This window comes from Amblyomma mixtum, chromosome 1, assembly GCF_055824585.1.
Source record: "Amblyomma mixtum isolate Tamu chromosome 1, ASM5582458v1, whole genome shotgun sequence".
Taxonomy (NCBI): domain Eukaryota; kingdom Metazoa; phylum Arthropoda; class Arachnida; order Ixodida; family Ixodidae; genus Amblyomma; species Amblyomma mixtum.
This window is the reverse complement of record NC_143012.1, coordinates 270,064,624-270,089,704: the sequence shown is the minus strand read 5'-3', so window position 1 is coordinate 270,089,704 and position 25,081 is coordinate 270,064,624. Positions and strand designations below refer to the sequence as shown.

Genomic DNA, 25,081 nt, shown 5'->3' with positions numbered 1-25,081 from the left:
TATTGTCGGAGTTCAAGTTGCAAAGAGTCGACTTTATAAAAAAAAAAAAAAAAAAGCTGGAATCTCAAGACTTTAGGAAGTATCTGCTACTACAAACTCCCTTTTTCTTGTCTCTCTTTTCGCAGCGTTAGCAAGAAATGGAAGGCCAGCGGCTCGGGTCACCTGAAACAGGTCTAGTCTTTCATAGCGTGTGGGAAACAAATTCTCCGCCGCAGGCTGCGACTGTGCCGTGCTGTAGCGAGACCTGAGGCACGGATGATGTCGGTGGTGCGTGCTTCTGTGCATTTCTCTGTGCGCGTGTGTGTGAAATGCACATGAGACCATCGCGGCAGGGGAGTAACGAGGCGAAAATAAAACGTGATAAGAAGGACCGACTCAACGAAGCAGCAGCGGGTTGGAGCAGCCGCTAGCATACTAGGGACCTACGCTTCAATCATCTACAGGCGGCACAGGATGGCTACGAGCCTTTCAAAGTATGCTGGTGCGGTTTGTACACACGGACACTATACTGTACACGCCTCGTCGGAGACCGCCATCAACGAGAACGACGGAAGCGCCTTCAATCGCGCCACCCTGTACAAAACCAAGACTAATGTGAATAGTTCGTGTGTGTATGAGTGTGTGGTGTGCGTGACGGTGTGACAGTACCGGACTGGAAGAAAGAGTGTGAAGTTGTAGACAGACGGCGGCAACATGGTGTCGCTTAATTGTCTTCGTTTCTCATGTTCTCTTTTCCTTTTATTACTTTTTCCAGGGGAGCTCGCGAGCTTGACGCATTTTACCTCCGAGCACATACGATACTGCGAGAACTCTATGCGCTGCACCACTTGTCGCAGAGTGTCTTGCAGGAGTGCGTTATCGAAACCACGTTCTAGATTTATGAGATAACGCGAAAGCGTGGATTTCCATAGCCTTGGCAGCGTTATCACGGATAAACAAAAGAAAAGAGAAAGAATCTGTGATGAGTAGCGAAGTTGAATTTTATCATAAGGGAAGAAAGTGACACATTAATGAAGCAAGGCCAAGGTAAATGAAGCAAACGCAAAACACTCGAACCGAGTGACGTCAGTACCCGAAGTGTTCTCATCTTCGCACATGGTACGAAGAGAAGGCTGACATAAATTAGCGTGATGTCCATAAAAAACTTGCCTTGTGCCAGTGCATCAGTCACCAAGTTCTTTGCACAATATTTCAATCCGGTCATCGTCTGCCTATTGCCAGCCTGAAATTCAGGCTTAATATATTGTACGCTGGTCGACTCACAAACATCACTTGCCTGGATGAAAGGATTGCAATGAAGTTCTGAAACCCTTGCGTACGTTTCTAAACGCGTTTTTACTGGATATCATAAGTTAACGATTCATGCCATCATACAGCGCAGCGAGGACATCAGGAATCGCCTGAGCAAGTTTTGCAAACAAATCTCCTGCAAAGGCTGACATAATTCGTGACTATGGATTCACTGCAGCGGCAGTATAGTTGTCTTTTTGAAAGCATTCGCCTTGTTCAGTACATCGCACAAAACTTTTCAACCGTTTTCAGGAATGACAACTGGCTGCCTGTGAAGAACAGTGTGCGGTGAGAACAAAGCCAGCCTGGGACCACCAGATTACTAAATTAATGCCGAAATTTCTCCCCATGTGCTACAAAAGGCCACTCGAAGGGTAGCGTCGTAACAAAGCTTTAAAGAATGCAGACAAAATAGTGCCAAGGTAAAAATGTTGTCGAATGAAGTACGACACCTCAGGCTGTCCTAAGAACTGTACCTGATTTCCGAATACGCGCATTGGTCATCACTGACAGAGAGGCTTACTCCCAAAAAGGCATTATGATAAAAAATACAATACCCTTTCCTCACGCTTTCTCAATCTGCAGTGGAATAGTGCCGGACATTCTATCTGAAAACACGGGACTTTCAATGAGGCTCGTAGTTCAACCGGCACAGTTGAGCAGTGGGTCCGGTGATGTAAGATCACGAAGAAACAGATCTGATCGACTAGTTCCATTCATCGAATTCATAGGAGCTGGGAAGAAGCATGTGGGTCAAATATGCGTAAGTGCTTAACCGACTCACCGGCAACTGCAGGGTATACATTGTGCTAATGTCTGTGAACAGCTTTAGACATATTCTTTCAAGCTATTACTGTAGAGGTCAAATACTACTCAACTACCGGGTGCAAGCAACATGACGCCAGTTGTGTTCAACATTGCTACGTGACTGTTGTGGATGAATAAAGAAACATTATCTGAACTAAAGCACATTTTGCCCGGCAAGATTGACTCGCGATCTGAGTGGTTTCTTTACTTAACTTCTACACCAGGAGCTGCTACTTCATCCGCCGAGGACGCATGCGAGGCCCCGTCAGCACGCAGGTTCGTGCCGCGCCCGTCTGGGGCGTTGTGTGCAACACGGTTAGCGGTGCGGCCGATAGATGGCGCTTCTACGTTCACAAGGGCATTATGGGGGTACAACAAATATGAAGTACTGAGACGTATTTGGAAAGGAATAATGGTGCCGGGGCTTACTTTCGGCAATGCGGTTCTGTGCGTAAGGGCAGAAGTTCAGTCGAGATTAGACGTAAATCAGAGAGCTGTTGGAAGATTAGCACTAGATGCCCATGGCAAAACCACAAACGAGGCAGTACAAGGAGATATGGGCTGGGCATCGTTCGAAGCACGGGAAGCTAAGAGTAAAATACTATATGAAGAACGCCTGAGGAAATTGGACGATAACAGTGGGCAGTTAAGGTATTTAAATATTTGTACAGGAAGAGCGTTGACTCACGGTGGCGGAAGAGAACTAGAAAGCTAACCAGTAAGTATGCCGGTCATGAGGACGGAGACAGAAAGAGCATTAAACGACAGGTGAAAAACGCGGAAGTTAAGAATTGGATTAATTCAATGGAAAAGAAGCATAGTGTAGAATTATATTGGTACTGGAAAAGGCAGACAGGAAAAAAATTTTCTATGATAACTCAAGAGGCAGTGTCCTACTTTTTGAAGCTAGGTCAGGGTGTCTTAGAACGCGCAGTTACAAAAGGAAATTTAACGAAGAAGATGACATGTGCAGTACTGTGTGGTAGATCTGTGGAAACGATTGAACACCTCATACTCAAATGTGATGGTATCCATCTGCAGTGGAAGTTAGCAAAAAGCGATTGGTGGCTGAAAAGCAGAGATGTAACATAAGGTTAGAAGTGTAGGAAACCGTCGAACAAAAATAATGAAAGAAAAGCTTAGCATGGTGGCAAATGCCACCACCCCGTTTCAAAGGGGACGCTCCTATCCAACCAACCAACCGCGGCTTGGTGGCTGCGTTCACAAGAGGATTGGTGGCTGAAAAGCAGAGATAAGGTTAGATGTGTAGGAAACCGTAGTGAAAGAAGATGGCGAATCTTAATGAGAATTAACAACACAGTTGAACAAAATAAAAGAAAAAAAAAGCTGAGCATGGCGGCAATTGACACCACCCCGTTTCAAAGGGGCCGCTATCCATCCATTCATCCGTAACACAAGTAGCGCATTTTGTGTGAACGTGTGAACTTCGCCGCCGCGCCGCGAACTCTCGCACATCCTCCTTGCCCGTGTCTCTGCTCGGCGTTTTTGAGAACGATGATTGGCCCCCTCCGGCAGTCGCCCTGGGAACGCGCGCGGAAGAATCGTTTTGGTTGTGTTTTCGTTTTTCTTCGCCGCCATGAGTAGGCCGTCGCCTCTGTTGCAGGTCGAGCTCCCTTGAGTTGCGCGCTGAAAATTCGAGCTCTACTTTTAGTGCCGCGTTATACCCGTTTGCATCGCATTGCAGTGCATAAGCCGGAGTGAAAATGGCTTCGTACTGTTAGCGATTTTTCGAGGAAAAAGTGATATCAGCCGCGGAAGAAAGTGAATCCACAACTACTTCGTTCCGACAAAGCACTGTCCTCTGCACTGGACATTTCTTGGTATCTAAAGTGTAGTATGTCTACTTGAAACTTTTTTAGAGATCATCAGGAAGCTGATAACATTGCTTAATTCGCTAGTCACTGTGTGCCTTTTCGCACGCTATTCTTTCCATTTGATGGCATTGCTCTGTGTGTTCTATTCGCGGTTGTTGGGGTACGCAATGCGCCTACAATAGTAGCTTTAATTTCTGGATCTCAGAGTGGGTTTCCGCGAAAAACAGATGCATCGTAGACATTAATTTTTTACTAGCAAAACACTAGTGCTTCTGATGTGGCGCAGAATAAAAAACATGTTGATTTTCGTAGCGTATGCGGCAGTCAGTCTATCTCCCGCGCGCCCAAGAGCCCTAGTGTACTAGTAGCTGTAACGACTTTACACCATCGTCTGTGTAGGGATGATAGGAGTTCTTAATCTTTAAAGCAGTTAAGGTGCTATCGTTTGACTGTCGTGACTGCGCAACTCTACCGTGATTCCAAGGTCTATGACGCCACGTGAAGAGCGAGTCACAGAAAAGAGGTTTTATGCGAAGCATACTAAAATAGCCCAACCCAGCTCCTCGAGCGCGGCGGTGTCGTTACCATTGACCTTTCGTGACCTCCATGTCATACCACGTGATGCGTGACGTCACAGCAGATGAGAAACGGGGGCCTAACTCGCGCCGCCGCGCGAGGCGTCGTGACCAAGGATGACCACGTGTTGCGTGACGTCACAGCAGATGAGAAACGGGGGCCCAGCTCGCGCCGTCGCGCGAGGCGTCGCGACCAATGTGTTTCCTGCTTCTGCCGCTAGGTGCGCTGTAGTGAACACGTGATGCTGGAGCGGCGGTATACAAGGGGGTGCGCCTGCCTCTGCTAGGCGTACACGGGATAGAGATGCCTCCTGGAGACAGGGCTGCTCGTTGGAATGAGAAGCAAAAGTTGCGGCGTGCTACAGAGACTGATGAAGAGCGTGAAGAACGTCTAGCCAAGCGGCGTGCTCGATATGCAACTCGGCGACAATATGCTTCGCATCTGACTAGGCTTAACCTAAGCTAAGCCTCAGCCATTTTTTTAGGGTGAGCTCTGACTTGTCATGAGCGAAATCGATATGATATACAACAGTGAATGATGTTTTCAAACTAACACTAGATTCTTCAACTCCATAGTTTATAAAATAGTACGAATTGTTTACTTTAGGTTGACTCTATCAGTCGATGACTACATCGTTTCCGATCGTGCTTTACAGTGCTGAATATTGATTCAACATGGGCATTAGAAGCACTCCTTAAATTCCTTCAAAGAACTATTCTAGATGAGTCATCGAGAGGGCATCATCTTTGCACCACCTAATCCCAACATCCCTTGGCACCAGCAATCATCCAGCAATTCTTAGCGAACCCTAGCCAGGCACGCTTCTGCTGTAGTCCATAAAATTAACGAAAAAACTAGGAAATAAAATTATCCTCTTTCAAGCAGACGTGAAATTTGTATTGACCAGGTAATAAAGCCGCTGCATGTGCGTCTCTACGGCCGAGGAGCCAAGCTTAAATGTTTTGGTCCTAAACTTGCTGAAAAAAATCTGTGCCTCCCCCGTAACCGAGAGTAGGGTAAGCATGAAATGCAGAACGATGCAGAAGCGTACGCGGACATGACGAGACGCAGGCCTGGCAAGAATGTATATGCAGCGCGTTCGAAACTGTCTAAAGTGCGTAGAGGTGAAAGCGTTTTCCGCACCACTTTCCCTATGTGACACTGGTGACGTCACCACTGGATTACGTCACACCTAATTGATGAAAAGTAATGACAAATTACTAATTAGTGTCAAATTACTGATCAATGACTAAACACTAATTAACTGCTAATTAATGACGCTTAAGCTTCGCCTTTACGAGTGGAACGCGACAGCGTGTTGTAGCGCTGCCAGGCAGTCCACGGAACGCCACCACCCGTTCGGCGCGATGCCCTTCGAACGCAACGCTTTTTGAGGAAAGGAAATGGCGCAGTAATTCTCCGTCATCTCGGTGGACACCCGAACCGCACCGTAAAGGAAGGGAGGAACGCCACCACCTGTTCGGTGCGATGCCTTGCCCTTTGAACGCAACGCTTTTTGAGGAAAGGAAATGGCGCAGTAATTCTCTATCATCTCAGTGGACACCCGAACCGCACCGTACAGGAAGGGAGGAACGCCACCACCCGTTCGGCGCGAAGCTACCGGCGCTTGTATGCCGGTCCTGTAGGAGGGCATTGAGTGTCTCGTTAAATCTCGTTAAATCTTGTACGGTGCCCGGATGTTCTCGTTTCAGTGCCCGGATGAGTGGAATTCAGTGCCCGGATGTTGGCTCTCGGTCTCGGCGTGACGTCACCCCACTGCCGACAACGGGAGCTAAAAGCATTTCATGCTTAAAATGAATATCGCCCATTAAAGAAACTGTCCCAGCATTTTCGCAGCCGCTATCGTACTTCTAAGACTTCTCTCATGAAACGATCTTTAACTAAATTACCGTTTGAAATCATTTTTGCTAGCGCTTAGTGAACACACAACACAAAGAACACAAATGCACAGGACAGACGCTAGTGCTAGCGCTTAGTGAACACACGACACAAAGAACACAAATACACAGGACAGAGTAGCGTCTGCCCTATGTATTTGTGTTCTTTTCTCGTGTGTTCACTAAGCGCTAGCAAAAAATTATTTGAAACGGTTTTCAACTAGCCCAAGCTTCCGCCTTAATAAATTACCGGAATATTTGCTTTGCTCGATTGCAAAATAACAGCGTCGTAAACAACATTTTCTCGCAAATGCAGCGCTAAGTGAAATGTGCTTTTAGCGATTTGTACCGAAAAATATTGAAGAATATATAAATTTAACGTTACTTTTGTCCTAATAAAAACTGTGCCGTACTGAGGAGGATGGAGTAGGCTTTGACTGTTCATGCCGCAAGCGCTCACGTTTAGCGCTGTCATTGCTCAAACGAGAATGTGATAAATGTGGCTCGTGGTAAAGTCAAGCATGTCGCATCACTTTCTGGCGATTGTGTTTAATAGTAGACCGTGAAAAAAATAGTGCAAACTTCTACGCGTTCACGTGTACAAGCGAACACATTGAGCCGGCGAGCGCGCGGTGGCCTCCAAAGCGTGCCGTGCGCAGCGCACACAGCCGGCGGGCAAGGAGAATCGAGGAGGAAAGCGCGGGAGTGGGGGAGAGTGTCCCTACATTCAATATCTTGTAGTGGTAGAAAACTTTATTGACAAGCAAAACAAAATGCTCGAGGAGAAATGTACAATGGGTGGTGTCTTCATTTCAAGACTCCACTGGCCTTGGCTGCCGCTCTAGCCTGCGCAACGAGTGAGCGCTGCTGATCAAGCTCCGAGCTGAGCAGAGAGGTCTCCCATTGCTCCTTCGTTCTATGTGTTGTGATGTCCGGGGGTTTCGGGCCCTTACATCCCCATGTAATGTGGTATGCATCGGGCCGGTCTTCGCACCACGGGCATTCTCCTTTATAGCGCTCGGGGAAAATGATGTATTTGTGAAGATTGGGGAATGTATCGGTCTGGAGTTGCCTCCAGTCCCGAGATTCTTGAGCGTTAAGCTTTTTATGCGGAGGGGGAAAGTGCTGTCGTTGTGATCTTAGAAAGTGGAGTCGTGTGTTGTAGGTGACGGGAACTTCGGTAAGAGAGCTTGGGTCGGGGTTGGAGCCCGCTCAGTTGGTATGTCCTCGAGCTAGTGCGTCCGCGACCTCGTTGCCCTCTAATCTCGCGGGACCAGGCACCCACGTTATCTGATGCTTGAGGGAGGAATTAGCGCTCATAGAGTTGGTTGCTATGTCCAACAGCTTTTTATGTATTCTGCCTGCAAGTAGGAGCCGACAGGCTGCTTGGGAGTCTGTCATGACGTGCACACCCTGGTTACGGGCGTCGCCGTACTGGATCGCCAGTAGGATTGCTGCCACTTCTGCTTCCATGATCGTCGTGTGTTTCAAAGAGGCGCTGACAACCTCGTTGTGGGAGGAGTTCACAGCAACTGCCGTCGCCCGCATGGCCTCGCTGTGTGTTGCTGCGTCGACGTACACCGTGTGGGGGCTGCGTGCCGCCGTCCGCTTCAAGTAGTCGATTCTGGCTGAGCGTCTGCCCGAGCCGGCTTCGCTCGACATGTTTTTGGGAATCGGGGCGACGTGCACCCGCGAGCGATATGTTGTTGGGAGGTTGGTCGTGCTCTGTATTATCTGGACGTCTGCCGGGTAGCCCACCCGCTACAGAGTCTGCCTACCGGTGTCCGTGCGAAGGAGGCGTGCACGTTGCGAGAGGAGAACAGCCTCCTGCATGGATCTCCTCGAACGAGTTGCATAGGCCGAGGGCCTCTAGCTTGGCGTTTGAAGTGTAGATAGGAAGGCCCAGCGCATGTCTGTATGCAGTACGCAACATGGAATTGACTTTGGTGAGTTCTTGTCGAGTTAATTGCAGGTACGGTAGGCCGTAGGAAATGCGGCTCACCACAAGTGCTTGGACGAGGCGCAGCGTGTCCTCCTCCCGCATGCCTGTCCGGTTGCCTGCCACCCTCCTGATCATTTTGGCGACTTGCTGTGTTGTGGTGGATAACAGCTTGATAGCGTGGGTGGATTTCCTATTACTCTGGAGCCATAAGCCGAGGATGCGGATCTGACGGGTCTCCTGGACGGGGACGCCGTGTAGGAGGACCTGAATGTCTCCTGGATACTTGTAGTTACGTCCTTCTATGCGGATGATATCTGACTTTTCCGGCGCACAGCATAGTCCGCACTGGGCGGCTGCGTTCTCGACACAGGTGGCAGCTTTCTGCAGAGTTTCTTCTTTGGCCGCCAGAGAGCCTTTGGTAGTCCAGATTGTTATGTCGTCGGCGTACAGTGTAAATCCGATGTTCGATACAGTTTGAAGGCTGCGAGCCACTCCAACCATGGCGATATTGAAAAGGAGAGGGAAGATGATCGAACCCTGAGGCGTGCCTTTGTGCGGCATGTCATGGGGTTCCGAGCGTGTGCCTCCTAAGCCGATCGTAGCTGTTCTGTTGGATAGGAAATTTTGGACGTAGTGAAAGACGCGTCCCCACAATTTAGGTTGTTCAGTTCTGTGAGGATGGCATCGTGAGACACGTTGTCGAAGGCACCTTTGAGATCAAGGGCCATCACAAGGTGCTCCCCTCCGCTGGGAACGTGCGCCAGTACCTCCTCCTTGATTAGAAGGAAAGCGTCTTGAGTAGATAGCCCGGATCGGAAGCCTATCATGGAAGGAGGGAAGAGGTTGTTGCTGTCTTCGATATAGTTCTGCAGACGAGTTTGGATCACCCTCTCGTATAGCTTGCCCAGACACGACGTGAGCGAGATGGGACGGAGCGCCTCAAGTGTGGGCAGCTTTCCCGGCTTTGGAATGACGATGATTTCGGAGTGTTTCCACTCTTGAGGGATGAAATTCTTTTCCCAGAGCTCTTCGTTAATGTATTGAGTTAGGTCCTGAATTTGGTCCTTGCTGAGGTTGCGTATTATGGCGTCGGTGATTTTGTCCGCACCTGCCGCCGTATTACGAACGCAGGATCGCGCCGCAGCGTATACTTCTGTCGTAGTTATGGGGGCGTCCAAAGCTCGATTTTGGGTGCCCTGGTAGCTAGTGGTGTTAGGTGTTGTAGTCCCAGTGCCTATGTATTTGTCGCGTAGCACTGCGAGAAGAGCTGCGTCGTCACCCAGGAACAGGTGGGAAATCCGCTTGAGTGTACGGGTTGCCTCGCACTTAGACTTGCCTGGGTCCATCAAGTTTCTGAGAATTGCCCATGTCCGAGACGAGCCCAAAGAGCCTCGCAGTGACTCGCAGAAATGTTGCCAGTTCTGATGCGAGAGTTGCGTGGCGTACGTTTGTGCCTCTTCCGTGAGCTCGACTATACGGGTTCGAAGTTGTCGGTTCAACTTTTGGGTCTTCCAACGGCGAACGAGTTTCGCGCGCTGATCCCATAACTTGAGTAGATGCCTGTCTATCTCAGGTGTCTCGTTTGTGCGCTGTACGACTTCGGTGGCGGTGTTGTGAGCCTGGCGGAGCGCCACGCTCCAATCCTGAATAGACTCGATATGTCCCGTGGGGAATTCCGAGTTGCGAAATTTTGGCCAGTCCGTTATTCTGGCTGGTCCAATGCTCCTCCGTATTTTGGACGAAGTGATGGAGGTGCTTAGGATACAGTGGTCGCTTCCCAATGTTTCGGTTAGGATGGTCCACTTCGAGTGGCTTACGTTCTTGACCAGGGTTAGGTCAGGACAGGAGTCTCTAGACACACTGTTTCCCTCTCGTGTCGGAAAGGCAGGATTAGTTAGGAGTTCCAGTCCTATCGTGTGTATCGCTTTCACTACAGACTGACCTCTTGCCGTGTTATCGCGATACCCCCACTCTCTGTGGGGCGCGTTGAAATCTCCCACGATCACGAACTGATTACGCTGCGCTTTGTGAGAGACAGCCAATAGTAGATCTGTGAAGTCCCCTCTCCTAGGCTTGGGGGCCTTGTAGATGTTTATGACAAAGGTACTTGCTCGGCCGCGCTTGTTGGGCACAACCTCGACCGTCAAGTGTTCAGCGTCCGGTACCGGTAGGGCGTGTTCCACGACAGTTATCTCTTTTGCCACTAAGATCGCAACCGATGGCATCAGGGGCTGACTAATCGTGTAGTATCCCGCCAGCGTCGGGGCCTTATCGGCTCCCACTTCCTGCAGGCAGATAAGATCTGGACGGATTGGAGTGGTGGCAATGAACTGTTTCAGGAGACCCGCTTTGCGCTTGCAACCTCTACAGTTCCACTGCCAGATTTCTATGTGTTCTGCATTTTGGCTGTTTTTAGGCTGCATAGCCATCTTAGGCGTTTCGGAATGAGGTGCGACCCGCATCGCTGCTAACTGAGCTGGTGCGACTGCGTAATTGCGAGGGGCCCTGGCTGTGTTCGTCCGACGAGGCTCGTTTACGGTATTGAGTTTGAAGTGCATGAATTATAGTTGTATGTTGATTTAGAATAGCCTCGTGTTGCGCGAGTGTATGGTGAATAGTTTCTATTTTCTCCGTTAGTGTTTGGAGAATCGTGGACATTGAGACTTGCAGGGAGTTCATTATCCGTTCTTCAATGTCGCGGAGCGTTTGGACGGTTACATGTTCTGTCGATTTTGCGAGGGTTGGCTCTGCGTCTTTGCGTGGGTGCGGGGGTACTTGATTTTGTTGGAGGACCTGCTCTAATTTGGCCGTTAGGGCCTTAATTTTTGTGTTTTGGTCGGCTATCTTGGCGCTTTGGGACGCAATGGTAGCCTGCAGCTGTTGGAAACGGGGGTCGTTTGAAGGAGCGGGAAGTCCCTGTACTCTCTCTGCCCAGCTCACCTGCTTTTGGCCTTGTAGTGGCGTCTTCTTAGCTGGTTTTCCGCCGTCCGCGGCCGGAAGAGCTGGGGGCGGGACTGGTGTCTTCGTCCGGGATCTGGAGTTGGAGCGGCTCCGTGAGCGGCTGCCGCTCTCGCTGCGACCCGTAGTGTCCTCGTCGTCCGATGAGAACCATTTGTTGTAGTAGATCTTGGGTCCCATGTCTTTACGGGACTGGTGAGCCGCCTTCTTGTCGCCTTTGTTAGTGGCGGGTCGCGGTGTTCTGGCTGGCTTTAGACGTTTCGGGCACTCCCGGGTTCCCGTCTCGTGCTGGCCGGCGCACAGTCCGCACTTGGGTTGGCTATGGTGTGTTAGGGGTGGGTCCTGGGCCCCGCACAGGCGGCAGACTTTGACCTTTGGTGTCGGGCAGACGTCCGGGCGGTGTCCGGGTTGCATACATATCTGGCAGAATTGCCTGGCTGGCCTGTACGTGAAGCACGGGTATTCGCAGCCGCCATACTATACGGACCGGGGAAGTTTGGGCCCTTCGAGTGTAAGAAGGGCTGTTGTCGAAGAGCCTAGGATTCTGGCGTCTAACAGCTCAATGCGATGCTCTCTGATGCGCATCCCCGCCATGAGGGTGTCGCGTGTTTCCCGGGGATCGAGTCCGTGAATGACCCCTCGGAGTGTGGTGGCTGGGAAAGGGACGTACGCTCGCACGGGGTGGGGGCTCTCGTCTAGGGTGAGGTGGGTGATCTGGCAAAGCTCCGCCGCTGTTTCTTCGTGCGGGGTGCTGATTACAAGGATGTTGGACCCGACATGAGGTCGGAGAATGTATTTGTCCTTTACCTTGGTCGGGTCTCGGCAGGAACGAACGAGCGCTGCCGAAATGACCCGAGCCGGATAGGCCTTGAGTGGTAGTCCGTGTGTCGGTCGAATGACGACTTTGATGTCATTTTCCGGTAGTGGTTGAAGCTTGGGACGGCGAGTTCCCGGTTGACGGATTGCGTTCGATGATTGTCCAGACGTGTTCGGCGGGTTTCCGCCCACGGAGGCAGAAGAGTCCGGAGTGGATGGATTTTGATTTTGCCTGGCCTGTCTGCGGAGCTTCTTTGCCCGTCGCTTGCTGAGTGCGTGCTCCCAGTTTGGGCCACCGCCAAGAGGTGAGCCCGCATTCAACACGGACGAAGAGGACAGAAGATCCTGGTTCTGCGGGGAAGTGTCACGGGAATCCATTTCGGAGTTGTCGTGGGACGGGTTTGGAGAGAATGCATTCGCGGAGGTGCCGCATAGCGGTGTCGCACCGCTCATCGACGATCCAGTGGCCATTTGGTGGTCCTGTGGCCTCACGGGAAATTATTTCGATGAGAACCGCCAACACGAAGCACGGAGACGAGGCGCGGGAGGCGAGCGGAAGGCCCTCATGCCGTGACGCCGTCGATCCGGCAAGCAGGTTCCGCGCCGAACTGGTCGGGTCGGTAGGGAGGCGGTCGAGGCAGCCGGCTCACAGCAGGCGATGGTGGGAAAAAAAAACTAGGGGCTTCACACACAAGCGGCGTTTACATGACGGGGTTGAGTTGAGGAGTTGAGTTGAAAAATGGTTGCTGGTTCGTGTAAACGCGCCAGAGTCGGATCCGGGAGTCAAGAAAGCGAGTCCAGTCAACTCCGCTGCAGGGGATGGGTTGACTCGCTCGACCCCAACGGCAGATGGCATGTAAACCGGATCATGTCGAAGAGTCGGGTTAACGAGAGGGGAGATGATAAACGCAAACCTGTCTTTCGCTTGCACCGTCGCGCTTCCGAGACAGCGGTGCCGTGGCTGCCACTGCCCTCTCGCGCTGCGCTGCTCGACGCTTGATGTCGCTACAGTTGAACCGGTGTCGTTGACAGTTGACAGTTGACAGCCGTGCTGTGCGGACGTAGGTTTAGGTGCTCTTCGGACACGCGTGGAGACCGGGACCGGACCGACTGCAAGAGCGACTGCGTAAAATAGATGAGTACTTTCCTTTAATATTTTTAAAAGTGTGTTTAGTTTTTTTTAGGCTATTAGGGGAAGTGCAGGTTAAAGAATAGAATTTAGGTCAGTGACCTATATTCGGCCAGGACTATTTGGCCGGCAGTTTTTTTTTTTCAGTGCTTTTTTTGTGCGTTAACTTTTAGAGAGAGAGCTATTTTTTTCTAAGTGATCGATCGGCATTTGCGGCAGACAGAATTTTATTTTATTTGTGCACGTGTTTTCAAGTGTTTTTGTCTTGAGCCTGTGGATATATCTTAGCATTTGGTGGAAGCAATAATCGAGTGTTGCTAAGATGGTTAAGCTACTGAAGGTTCTATGTATGGAGTGTGAGACGTCGGTGAATTTAAAAGAAACGCGGTTCGATTCGGTGGAGGAGGCCGAAGGCGCAGATTTTATGTGCAAATCCTGCGTATTAGGTGCAGTAGCGTGGCTTTTTGGGCTTGTTGGTACATTCTTCCAATACACTATAGCGCAGCAAAAGACGAGGACACAAGAGACGAGAGACTAACACCACGAGCGCTAACTTCCAACAAATTTTAATCTCCTGAAGCATCACATTTATACGCCAGAAAACGGTAATCACATGTGCGAACAGTATCAATTCCTCAGAAAAACAAGCTCTTTATCTGAGAGGAGAATGGAAGGTGTGCTTACACACGAGCATCCTGACCTATTTATCTTTTCAGCTTCAATGATTTCGCGCGTTACTCTTTCTCTGCTTTTTCCTATTACGACACTTTAATCAAAGAAAGGCTTACAGGTTTTTGACTTGCATGCGAGAATGTGGTCAACCAGCGATCCGCCTTGCCCGTTTCTGACGTTGTGAGCGTGTTGACGTTGCGAACGCCTGGACAGGGCTGAACAGGCGAACAGCAAACTAGTGCGAAGGATGGATGCTCTAGAGACAGAGATACAGATAGAGAGGGCAGAGAAGCGCAAGCTTCAAAACAGCTTTGTCAGTTGGAGTCAAAAACGGCTGGCAGCGCCATTGGAAGCCACAATGGCGGGTATTCCAGCGCCAGCCACGTGGATGGGGCTTGCAATGTCATGGACAGCGATAAGCCAGTAGGTCAGACATGTTCAGGCAGGAACAGCTACGTACAGGTGGCAGCTGGGAAGTCGAAAGGCGATACTGAGGAGGGGAACGAGCTAATTTCAGGAAATGAGGTCACAGTCGCTGATAAGAGGCAGCAAGATCCGGAAGATAGCAGGGAGGGGCAGAGTAGGCTAGTGCTTATCGCTGGTGACTCAAACATGAGGCGCTGCAATGTGAAGGGTGATAGGCGGGTAGCAGTCGGGGTGTTTCCAGGAAGGACAATGGACGATGTTCTGAGAGCGACAAAAAGTGAACTTTCCGAGAAGGTTGCAAGGAGTAACTTGGTAGTGGTAGCGGCGGGGCTAAATGATGTCCTGAATGGTAACGCCGCACAAGTAGGGAAAAGATTAGCTGAGGGAGTTGACGGTATAAGGGCGATAGCACAGCAAGCGCAGATCGTGGTGTATACAGTGCCGGAGGTACAAGGAAGGAATGTAGAGGTTGCTAACGACGTTGTGAATCTTAATCGAGAGATAAGGCAGTTAAGCCTCGAGAAAGGCTTTGAGGTGGTAGACATAAACAAGGAAGTGCACAGAGCAGGTTTGGGCAGAGATTTTGCACGAGATGGCATCCATTTCAGTGGAAGGGGCTGGCGCCTGGGAGGCCGAGCGGTAGCTTTTTTAGGGGGTCCACGGTGGCTCAGGGCGTAGGGTTAGGTAGAAGTGATGTAGTAAATGTAACAATGGCGGCTGAGCCCAACAAAATGGCCACTAGGAGGCCCAGAAAGAAAACTACGAAAAAGAAATTTAACGCCAGGATCATTACATAAACATGCAAGGGGGTAGAAAGAGAGCGAAATGGCTCGGAATAGAACAGCATTGAAAGGACGAAGCAGTAGGTGTGTACGCTCTATGCGAGACACATCTGAAAGATCTAGAAGATCAACCTTTGATCGATGGCTATGTCTGGGAAGGGTGCAACAGAACAACAACGGAGAAGGAGGGAGTAGGAGTAGGTATGCTGATACATCAAGGATTGGCAACGAATAAAATCAACTTGCAAAGAACATGTCTGGTTATCGGGTATCTGGCAAAAGGACATGGCTAGGGGTAGATTATTTAGGGACCGGGGACAAATGCAGGCAAGAAAACAAGGATCTAGTTAAGTGCCTCAATGACGATATAAAGCAGATTGGAGACGGTGTCGATATTATTTTGCTTGGAGACATGAACCGCCACATCGAGGATCTGGATGGATACACAGATTGTAACAGGAAGTTAATGCTAGACTTGTGTGAGCGGCACAACCTAGTTATTGTCAATAGAGAAACTAAATGTGAGGGACAAATCACGTGGGAATCCCGTAACAGGCAAACAATCATCGACTACTGTCTAATGTCGCAGGGCGTCTATAGCAAGCTCGCAATAATGTAAATAGACGAAGAGTCCCGGGAAGTACAGCCTAGGAAGTGATCATAAACGTATTAGTCTACAGTTGGGAGCCCTAGTCAAGAGAGAAATGCAGCGAAGTAAAAAAGACAACGCAAAATTAAACGATGAACAAATAGCGCTAATATCAGCCGATATAGAAGAAGTAATCGAGAAACGCCCCATGGAAAAGTGGGATTATAATCAGTTAGAACTGCTCATCGCTACAAAAATGAAACAAGTGAAAGGAATAAACCGCTGGAGAGGAAAGAGGAAGCCACGAAGCTGGTGGAATATGGAAATTAAGGAGGCCATCGAACAACGACGGGTGGCTTCAAGGGAACACAGAGAAGCAAAGAGGGCGCAGTTATCTGAAGGGGAAATAGGCGAGAAATATCGACAAAAGAAACAGCAAGTTCAGGTCCTAGTCCAGGCTAAAATGAAGCAGTCCTCTGATAAATGGTTGGCTGAAGTTCGCGAGGCAAATAAAGGGGGGCCAAAAAAATTCTGGAACCATATAAGCTGGTTGGGAAAAACAAATCAAAGAACGCAGGAACAGATTATAGATGCTCAGGGAAAATGTTTAGAGGGAGACGATGCTGTGAACTGCATTACGTCATTTATAGCTGCGTCTTTTAGCAACGACAATGGGGTAATCTCCCCAAGTGAGGCGGCAACAAAGGACAGCACAATAGAGAACAGCTTAGAACTGACTAGTCTTAACTGGGAAGAGGCTGAAGCGAATATTCCTAAAACCAAACCTAAAACGTCGCGAAGTCCTGAGCTGTGTTTTTCTTGTTTAATTTCGTTGTGGAAGACAGATGCGCTACTGCCGCCCTTCAGCAAAAACTTGGTGTTTTGGGTTTCGGTACGCCGATCTCGACGCAGACGATTGCGCTTTTGCATCATGCACGGCTCAATTAAGTAAGTACCGTTGTAAAACTTGCTACGATACAAAAGTTACCATAATACGCAAGCTCTGTGTGCAGTTTCACCGCAAACGAGCCAGCGGTTGAGGTAAGAAAAATTTTGAAAGTCTTTACGATAAAAACGCACAATACGGTATAGGGAAACATTAAAAAATCTATTCATTCACTATTGTGACTAGGTCAGCGGAATAATACAGCACGCTGCGGACCATGACCCACTGTTGACACCTGCTGATTTTGCGGTAGCACGACACACCTTGCTTCCAAGTAGTGTTCTCCACCACACACTACCCCAGTTATAGGCTATTGCTGCCGCGCAGAGTGGAAAGCAATGATAGCGATGTCAAGTAATCGCTCTGCAGCTAGAAGTATGCCGTGCCTAAGTCATGTTCTACTAAAGTTAAACGGTTATTTCAGCGGTGATGTGAGCAGCACCGAGGGTTGCACTTTTTCATTTGATGGTACATTATTACCAGAGTTTTATACTGCTTTTTAAGTGCGAAAAATGATTTATAGCTCACCAGTAGGCTTCAGATATGAGGCAGTTCATAAAAAACATTTCACTTCCTTTCTTTTTTCCTGCCCTCGTGAGGAGGTCTTAGTTCCAAGAAACAGCTTTGGTGTTTAAAGGGACAGTGAGGAGAGCTCTATTAATATTTTTTTTTAAAGCAAAATCCGATAGTTCGGCATTTCATGGCTTTGTTGCCATTTGGCCGGCAGCGAAAGATGCATTTATTTCTAAGAAATTTGGATTCGAAGTTGAAAAAGTTTTTCCCGCCGCACTGATTCAAACTTGGGATTCTCTTATAGGTCTGTTCGATTCAGAACTGGTTCTCTGCACTAATTCTGAAAAAGTTCCGTTGGTGCCGGCGCGGTGCAATTCCAGTTTCTTGGTGCAGGTGCAGCGCGTCAGCAGCGTCACAAATCACTGGTGCGGAGATTTTCAATCGAGCGCGTGCACGCACAGGCCTTGTCGTCTGCTATCCGGTTCTCGTCCGTCGTGGTGTGTTGTGTTGCGTTGCGGTGCGTCGCGTCTGTTTTTCGTGCCTCGTGGAGTCATGGACTACGACATCGCCGAATCCACTTTTATGGAATTTTCTCAGTCGTCAGACAGCGAAGATGAGGAAGCCGACGTGGTGCTTTCTTTAGCAGCAACACAGTTCGGACAGACCGCTGCAGAATTCCCAACTTCTACGAAAGCGTAGTAGCTAGGTATTTCAGCTTCGAATTCAAGAGGCTGTTCAGGCTGTCGCTAGAAACGGGGAAAACTTTCTTTAGTTGTCCGTTGATGTTAACAAACATATCGTCGGCTGCGCGCGTCGTCTGCTTACGCCGTAAAACACGTGCACCACAATCCTGCACCTCCGCCTCTGACGGTGCCGCGGTTCTTTGCACCGAAGCGGCACCACGACTGCACCAAAATCAATCGCGGACGGTGGTGCAGGGGGCGCTGTGAATCGAGCGCTTTGGTGCAGCGCACCGTGAACCGGTTCCGGCGGTGCAGAGCAGAGAACCACGGCTGAATCGAATGCAGCTTATGACGACACAGGACTAAGTGACGTGAAACATGACGTGAACATGACGTAACGCAGACTCCGTGATTTCTGGTGGCCAGCAGTGCGGCCTAGTAGCAGCCGAAAAGAAAGCTACAGCCGGCGGCCGCACGTTGAAGGCATCTATCGGCTACTGCGGCCGTCGCTACCGTCGCTTCGTTTACGTTTGCACCGGCGTTTTGCCAGCGTTACGATGGATCCCGCTCTCGAAGTCGTCAACGAAGTTCTCGCAAATAGACACCTTTAGCATACCGTGCACCTTGTTATCGTTAGCGGAATACCGGGAGCCCGCCTACCGCCGGTGAGCAGGCGCTGATTGATCCCGATGCTGCAGGCGCGCACGTGGCTGCCGGGTACGTGGCGCCATCTGGCGACATCAAGGAGATTTGCGCATGCATTGGCTGCACCTCAGTGATTCGTGGCTTCTCGTGTCCTAGTGTTGCTAGAACCATTGGTTCTAGCAACACTGTTTTGTCCTATGACGTCATCACGCTTGTACTTGCAAGTTTGGCCTGTGGCGGCGATACCTGTATTTTGGTTCTTGCTCTTTTCTACGTTACAAGAGCTTTGTTGTCAGTATGAGTGGCGTTTTTGTAATCAGGAGCTGGTATTCTGTCGATACAAGCCAACTTCAATTTCTCCTCAGTGTCCCTTTAACGTCCCAAAGTGACTCAGGCTATGAGGGACTCCGTAGTGAAGGGCTGCGGAAATTTCGACCTGGGGTTCTTTAACATGCACTGACATCGCACAGTACACGGGCCTCTAGAATTCCACCTCCATCGAAATGAGACCGCCACGGCCGGGATCGAACCCGCTTCTTTTGGGTCAGCAGCCGAGCACCATACCCACTGAGCCACCAGTTGGTTACTCCAATTTTAAGTCAGTACTGTGTCACATTTGTTTGGATGTGTGCCAGTGTGCAGTTTCAGCATCACGTGAACCTGGCCAATTGCCCAATAGTTCAAAATCCTGCATAGCCAGTCCACAGTTCATAAAAAGCTCGAAGACCAATGAAAATACACCCTGCACATTAAATGCCAAAAGGTTTTATTGTGAGAAGTGAGAACAGTCAGATGAGAGATGCTTTTGCAATGAAAGAGGCAAGTCACTAATGCACACCTAAGAAATTGGGTGGACCAGCATTTTTCATTCAGGACATAGTAGTGCATCAATGGAAAAATCGAAGCTTGTGACCACATGTTTCACTGCCAAATCTGCCTGAATTCCGAGATTTGTGCTCCGGTGTGTACAAAGGACAGCGTATAGTTAAAGAACAGGGAGGGGACGAGAAAACTTATATCAATACAATGTTACATAACAACCAACTAGATAAGTTCTGTACTAAGTACAGCACTAATTCTTTAATTCTACTTCTATACAACCTACACAGCACGTTATATTACATCACAAAAAATAAGCTTACAAAAAGTTAAAAAAAAACAGCAGGGGTACTCTGCATCTTATGCATAGTGCCAAGGCAAGTACTATACAGGGCATTTATGTGTAAATATGCACAAGACTAAAGTGGCAGTCACATAGTTGTTCCACAAAAGCTTTGTTTGCACAGGCACTCCAAAAGACGTTCTTCAGCTACAACTTCAGTCTCAGATAAAGCCATGTGCAAGTAAAGAAGTATGTACAACATAATGCAAAAGCTCCCAGGCTAATGTGCCCATAGTTGGACAGCAGTCATAGTTGGAGAGGCGACTATGTAAATTTGTTCACACAAGTTTCCGAGTAATATCTAGTTGACACAATCTTAGCATAATCAGTGCACAGAAGCAACAGCTACATCACTATATACGGCCACATGTTCACTATGACCATGTACAACTTGTCCTGGAAGCATTTACATCAGATTGTACGAGCCCTGTGTCAGCTACTACAATATAAACCGGGAAGAAAAAGATCTAAGCATCCTGGGATCCTAAACCAAGCACGCAAACACAATTCTGCACAATATCACGCTTCATACCAACAAATAAGCAGTGAATGCAACTGAACCACCCGCAAACTAGTCTAACTGGTAAAGAGGGATGACAATTCAACACACTTTGCCGTGTAAATAGATAAATAAGCAAAAGTGCACCACCAGGAAAAAACAGTTCAATACAATTACAACCATTCCAGCGCTAAACACAAGCAATTTGCTTTGTGTACTCATGGCATGTACATACATATACGTCTCTAAGGAGCTAGCATGTAAAAGAAAAATACGTAGCAAAACATATCTTGAAGCAATAGCTCCATTGTCGCTACAGTGCAGTTTGACTTTGAAAAAAAAAAATTCTAGAAAAAGCAACATGAGATTCAGCAATAAGGCTGTGAAATATTAAAAGAAGTTTTTAAAAGTATCAAAATAGTACTTGTAAAAAAAGAACATAAAAAGTGCCCAACAAAAACTAGTTTAAACGGCCACTCCAACAATCTAGGCCTAAGAACATGCATCTAGTATACACAGTTATTAAACAGCACTAGAAAACACAAAAAATGGAAGTAAATAAGTATTATAAAAATTATAGACTAATAAGTCGCCAGTGACAGAATTTACGCCTTCACAATAAGTGTGCAGTAGTCTGCAAACTAGAAAACAAAGTCAAAAGAGACATGCCCACTCCAAACTTGAAGTGAAAGATATAAAGTCCTGCTTGCTACGACGATACATCATAGAAAAACCTTGCCTCAGAAAAAGCCCCACGAAGGGTGCTTAACAGTGCTAATGACAGTGGAGTAGTGACTGCCAATCCAACCTCCTCCTCACTTTTTTTTTTTTGCAGAGTATTCTTTCAATTTCAGTACTACACAAAGCTACAAGGCTTCACTGCTCTTCCAAGAAGCATTCTTTCGTAATTCGGCTCGAAAGCAATAAAACAGCAGCTTTCTTATGTAGACAGTAAAATAGTACTGTCAGGTGAGCCCTGCCTGCTTAAAGTAGTGCTTCAACATTACAGGACTAAACAAGTCTCGGTTCAAGTTGCTAATAACCTCCCCTCCAAGAAATATACACTCTGACAATTCGGTACAAGAGAGACGAGGCAACAATTTTTGCACAGTGGATAACAGCCTTCAAATATCTAACATCAGATACTCTTTATCTAAGCACATCTACGTACAATGTCAGCGCCTTCACTACCATGTCCAAAGAGATTGGTTTCTTTGTGTTCCAGTCTGACCAATTTCTCCACAAAAACGGGGTCGACATTTGCACTCTAAAAAAAATAGTATAAATGCAGATTTCGCGCTAACAACAAAAAAATGCAAGAAAGTAGGGCAGCAAGAAGAGGCCAGCTGCAGGAACTTCGACGTGCCATCTCCTAGGCAGTTTCGTGATGTCCTTCACATGCATTTCCTTTGTACAGACATAACTGTAAGAAATAAGAAAGAGGGGAAATTATTAATTGCGAGGGCAAAAGAGTCATCAGTCCAAGGTGTTTCAGTGACTGTCAAAAGGGAACATGGAAAGAAAAAAAAATGCCACAGTTACTGAAGTACTTAACTTGGAGTGCTTTCTTTGACTGCCGAAAGTTTGTCTATGCTCGCGAAGAAGTGCAATAAACTCTGCTCACAAAGAATGCCGCTACTTGCACAGAGGACAGAGCAACAGAACTTGGGGACTGATATCTCCAGCTTTCGTTTCTTGCAAATTTATACACTTATAACTTGATTTAATGAAGCGAAAAGCAGCCACGAATCTGCTCTTTGAAATCTAAAATTGTAGAGTAGTGGCACCCAAAAGCTACCGCGGCATATTATTTGCCAACAACCCCACGCCTACGTGTATGAAAAGTCCGCGAAAGTATGCGTGAAAGCGCTATGTGGTAGAACGGACTTGAAGCCAAGGTGAAAAGCATCATCGACCGCAGAGTCCTTTGTTCCATGCAGCGACGCAGACTGCAGCCCCATCAAAACAAAATCAGGCCTGCGACTTGGGCGCTTGGATGTTACTGATGGCACGCTGCCACCAAGCTTCGAGAGATGTCATGGGCATAATAAGCGGGAAATCAACTTTTTTTTACTTAAATTGTTAAGTGGTTGTTTTTTTTCGTTACATCGGGCTATTGAGAACACTGATCGCTATGGGTACTTGCCAGGGAATCGTTCGCTAGATTGGGAACTTCTTAAAGTTAGGTTTTGTTAGTTAGTCTTAACCCTTTGAGGGTCGAATTATTTTGAAGAAAACTTTCCCAGGTGGTCAAATTACTTTATTGCGGATCTTGAATCTACAAAATGTATATAATCGAGAATAAATAGTAAAAAAAATTTAGGAACAGTACTTTGGTGACAGCATCACTGACAACTGGAAAATGTTCAATAGAATAGAATAGCAACGGTGATAAGCAAGCTAAGAGCAGCACCAATAAAGATGGAAATCAACTTTCGCTGCCTCTGCAAAACAGTGCCCACAAAGAGAAAACACATTTCGTGCGACTCCGTAGCGATCCCGCGGCGGAATCGAAACCGCGTAGGCGCGTTGCCACAGAGGGCGAGAATACCTCGCGAGCAACGGTGATAAGCAAGCTAAGAGCAGCGCCAATAAAGATAGAAATCAACTTCGGCAGCCCCTGCAAGATAGTGCTGACAAAAAGAAAACTCAAATTTCGCGCGACTCCGTTGCGATCACGCGGCGAAACCAAAACTACAAAAGGGGTGTTGCCGCAGTCAGTGCCGCCGCGCTAAAGCTAGACATAAGTTCTGCTTATCTCCGTAAGAAGGCAGCACAAAATTCAAACACTTCTTGTAAGTCCTAAGAGGTGGCAGCACCCCCCAGTGAGCACGCATTGTTCTTTTGGCGCAAAATTTCAAACGGAAGATCGAAACCGTACCCGTACGGCAAAGACCTTGCGGGACAGAAAACCGCCGCCGTACATATACGGCAAAAACCTTCAAAGGGTTAATTGCAGTGCCACATCATGTGCAGCTGAGCAAATATAAAAAAAGGGCATGCAATAAAGCTGTCCAGTTTTCTATGGGCTGCTCGAGTATTACTGCAGTCCATTATCCGAAGAACAGGCTAGCATGTCAACACAGGGAGAGAAGTTTCTTCACAAAATTGTTCATGAAGAGACGTTTGGTTTTTAGGCCTCCATCAGTACTGTGATAAGCACCAATACAAAAATCTCTATAGAAAAAATCCAGCTACAAAGATCCCAAAATAGTTGCTTAATTAAACAATATCTAAATTACTTTGTGATAGCTGTGATTCCTGTAACTTGAGATGAATGAGGTGTATCTCTGAAGTGACTTATGTTCCAGTGCTGGCCAGATTATTACCAACGGTGTACAGCATTCTTCAGCCAATTTTGTTCCTATATTGCCAAAATCTCCAAAAATTCTGCCCATTCTGTTCACAAATATTGCTGAAATAACTACCGTATAGTGCAGAATATAGGTCGAGGTTTTTTCCGAAGAATACATTACCAAAAGGTCCCCCCTTGACTTGTATACCGGCCTTTAGCACAAACTGCACAGTCGTCTGGCAACATGTGCGAGCCGCGGACATTTTGGCATCCGCATCGTTACCGCTTCCATGTTAACGATCCTTTCCTTCCTCTTTGTCGACCGACACAGCCAAACGTTGACGGCGGTAATCGTTCTTGGCATTGTAACGTATTAATTTCGCGACAGCCCGCAAAATGAGTACCGGTACTCAACGTCAGTTCACCGCGGCGTCGACGACCCGGAGCACTCCTGCGGTGTCCAAGCATGCTCGTGTTGGATGCCTTTTGCGGGCACTTCACCGCTGGTTTGAAGCAGGCGCTCCGCGACGGGAGGACGGAGCTCGTTGTCATTCCGGGGGGCATGACTTCAAAACTTCAGCCACTAGACGTCGTGCTGAATAAGCCCTTCAAAGACCGCGTGCGTGAACTGCACAATCAGTGGATGACGGGCGACAACCCAAAGACTCCCACCGGCCGGCTGCGCAGGCCGCCTCTCACCACTGTGGCCACCTGGGTGGCCCAGGCTTGGCGCTCGCTGCCCGACGATATGGTGGTGCGGGCATTCAAGAAATGTTGCATGAGCAACTCGTTGGACGATACCGAGGACGACATGCTGTGGGACGCAGCCAGCGCGAAGCAGTCGTCTTCGGATGAGAGTTCAGACAGCTCGGACGAATGAGGAGGCTACGAGTCTGGTGGCACCAGTGAATAAAACGAAGTTTTGTGCCTCATAATTTTTATGTTGACTTTTTTGCTTTAAGGTTAGGGGGTCGACCTATATTCCGCATTATACGGTAACTGCCAAGAACCCCCTTAAACGCCGGAGTTGTTATAAAACAACGGACTCGCGACAGTTCGAACTCTGACAATCTGCATTTTCACTTAATCCAAAAAAATTTCGAAATTCTGGCTGGCCAGCTACATTTCAAATGCATTTTAAAGCCGCTCAATTTGTAGACCGTTCATACCACTGTTTCGGTTCAGTCAAACTTTGTCTTTCTCCAACGTGCTCAGCATGCAGAAACAGTGGCAGCCGAGGTTTAATATGTCAGGTTAGCAGCATGGAGTCAGCTGAAAGTTTGACAGTCACATCTCAACATGGCAAGCAATCATTCAAATAGCCCTCCGCATGCCTGGATTGTTGCCCACAAGAGCACTGGCGTCGACTAGCATGTGCACAACGGCAGGCATGCCGACAGTCTGAGGGCCCACGTCACGGCGCAGTTTTGTTTCCACAGATTCACTACTGGCCTGATAATGGTTATGAGCCGTGCATCAGTCAGCCAAGCCTAGCTGCATGCCACTGCAAACACTTATTAAGCGTGATCGCATTTTTTTTTTTTCAGGCGCCTTGTTATTTTGGCCCCTCACTTCTATGGTTTTGCCTGGGTGCCAACCATGCACACTTATGAGCTGT

The 25,081-nt window shown here is 48.3% G+C and overlaps 2 protein-coding genes and 1 pseudogene across 6 annotated transcripts in view; 1 reads left to right on the top strand and 2 right to left on the bottom strand.

The window, feature by feature from the left end:
• LOC149371673 (cell adhesion molecule Dscam1-like) overlaps nt 1-2,259 on the top strand; it is a 275,616-nt gene extending 273,357 nt beyond the window's left edge. For both annotated transcript variants that reach the window (XM_089565914.1, XM_089565913.1), the window contains exon 25: nt 126-2,259. In XM_089565914.1, the coding sequence (XP_089422040.1) occupies nt 126-166 (41 nt within the window). In that variant the 3' untranslated portion in view covers nt 167-2,259. The remainder of the gene's footprint in view (nt 1-125) is intronic.
• Nucleotides 2,260-10,778: 8,519 nt separating this feature from the next.
• Nucleotides 10,779-12,780, bottom strand: LOC149371672 (uncharacterized; annotated as a pseudogene).
• A 6,476-nt stretch (nt 12,781-19,256) lies between these two features.
• The window catches only part of Sulf1 (Extracellular sulfatase Sulf1), a 37,236-nt gene continuing 31,411 nt past the window's right edge, over nt 19,257-25,081 (bottom strand). For all 4 annotated transcript variants that reach the window (XM_089565908.1, XM_089565909.1, XM_089565907.1 and 1 more), the window contains exon 18: nt 19,257-21,591. The gene's annotated coding sequence lies outside the window, so the exon portion shown is untranslated. The remainder of the gene's footprint in view (nt 21,592-25,081) is intronic.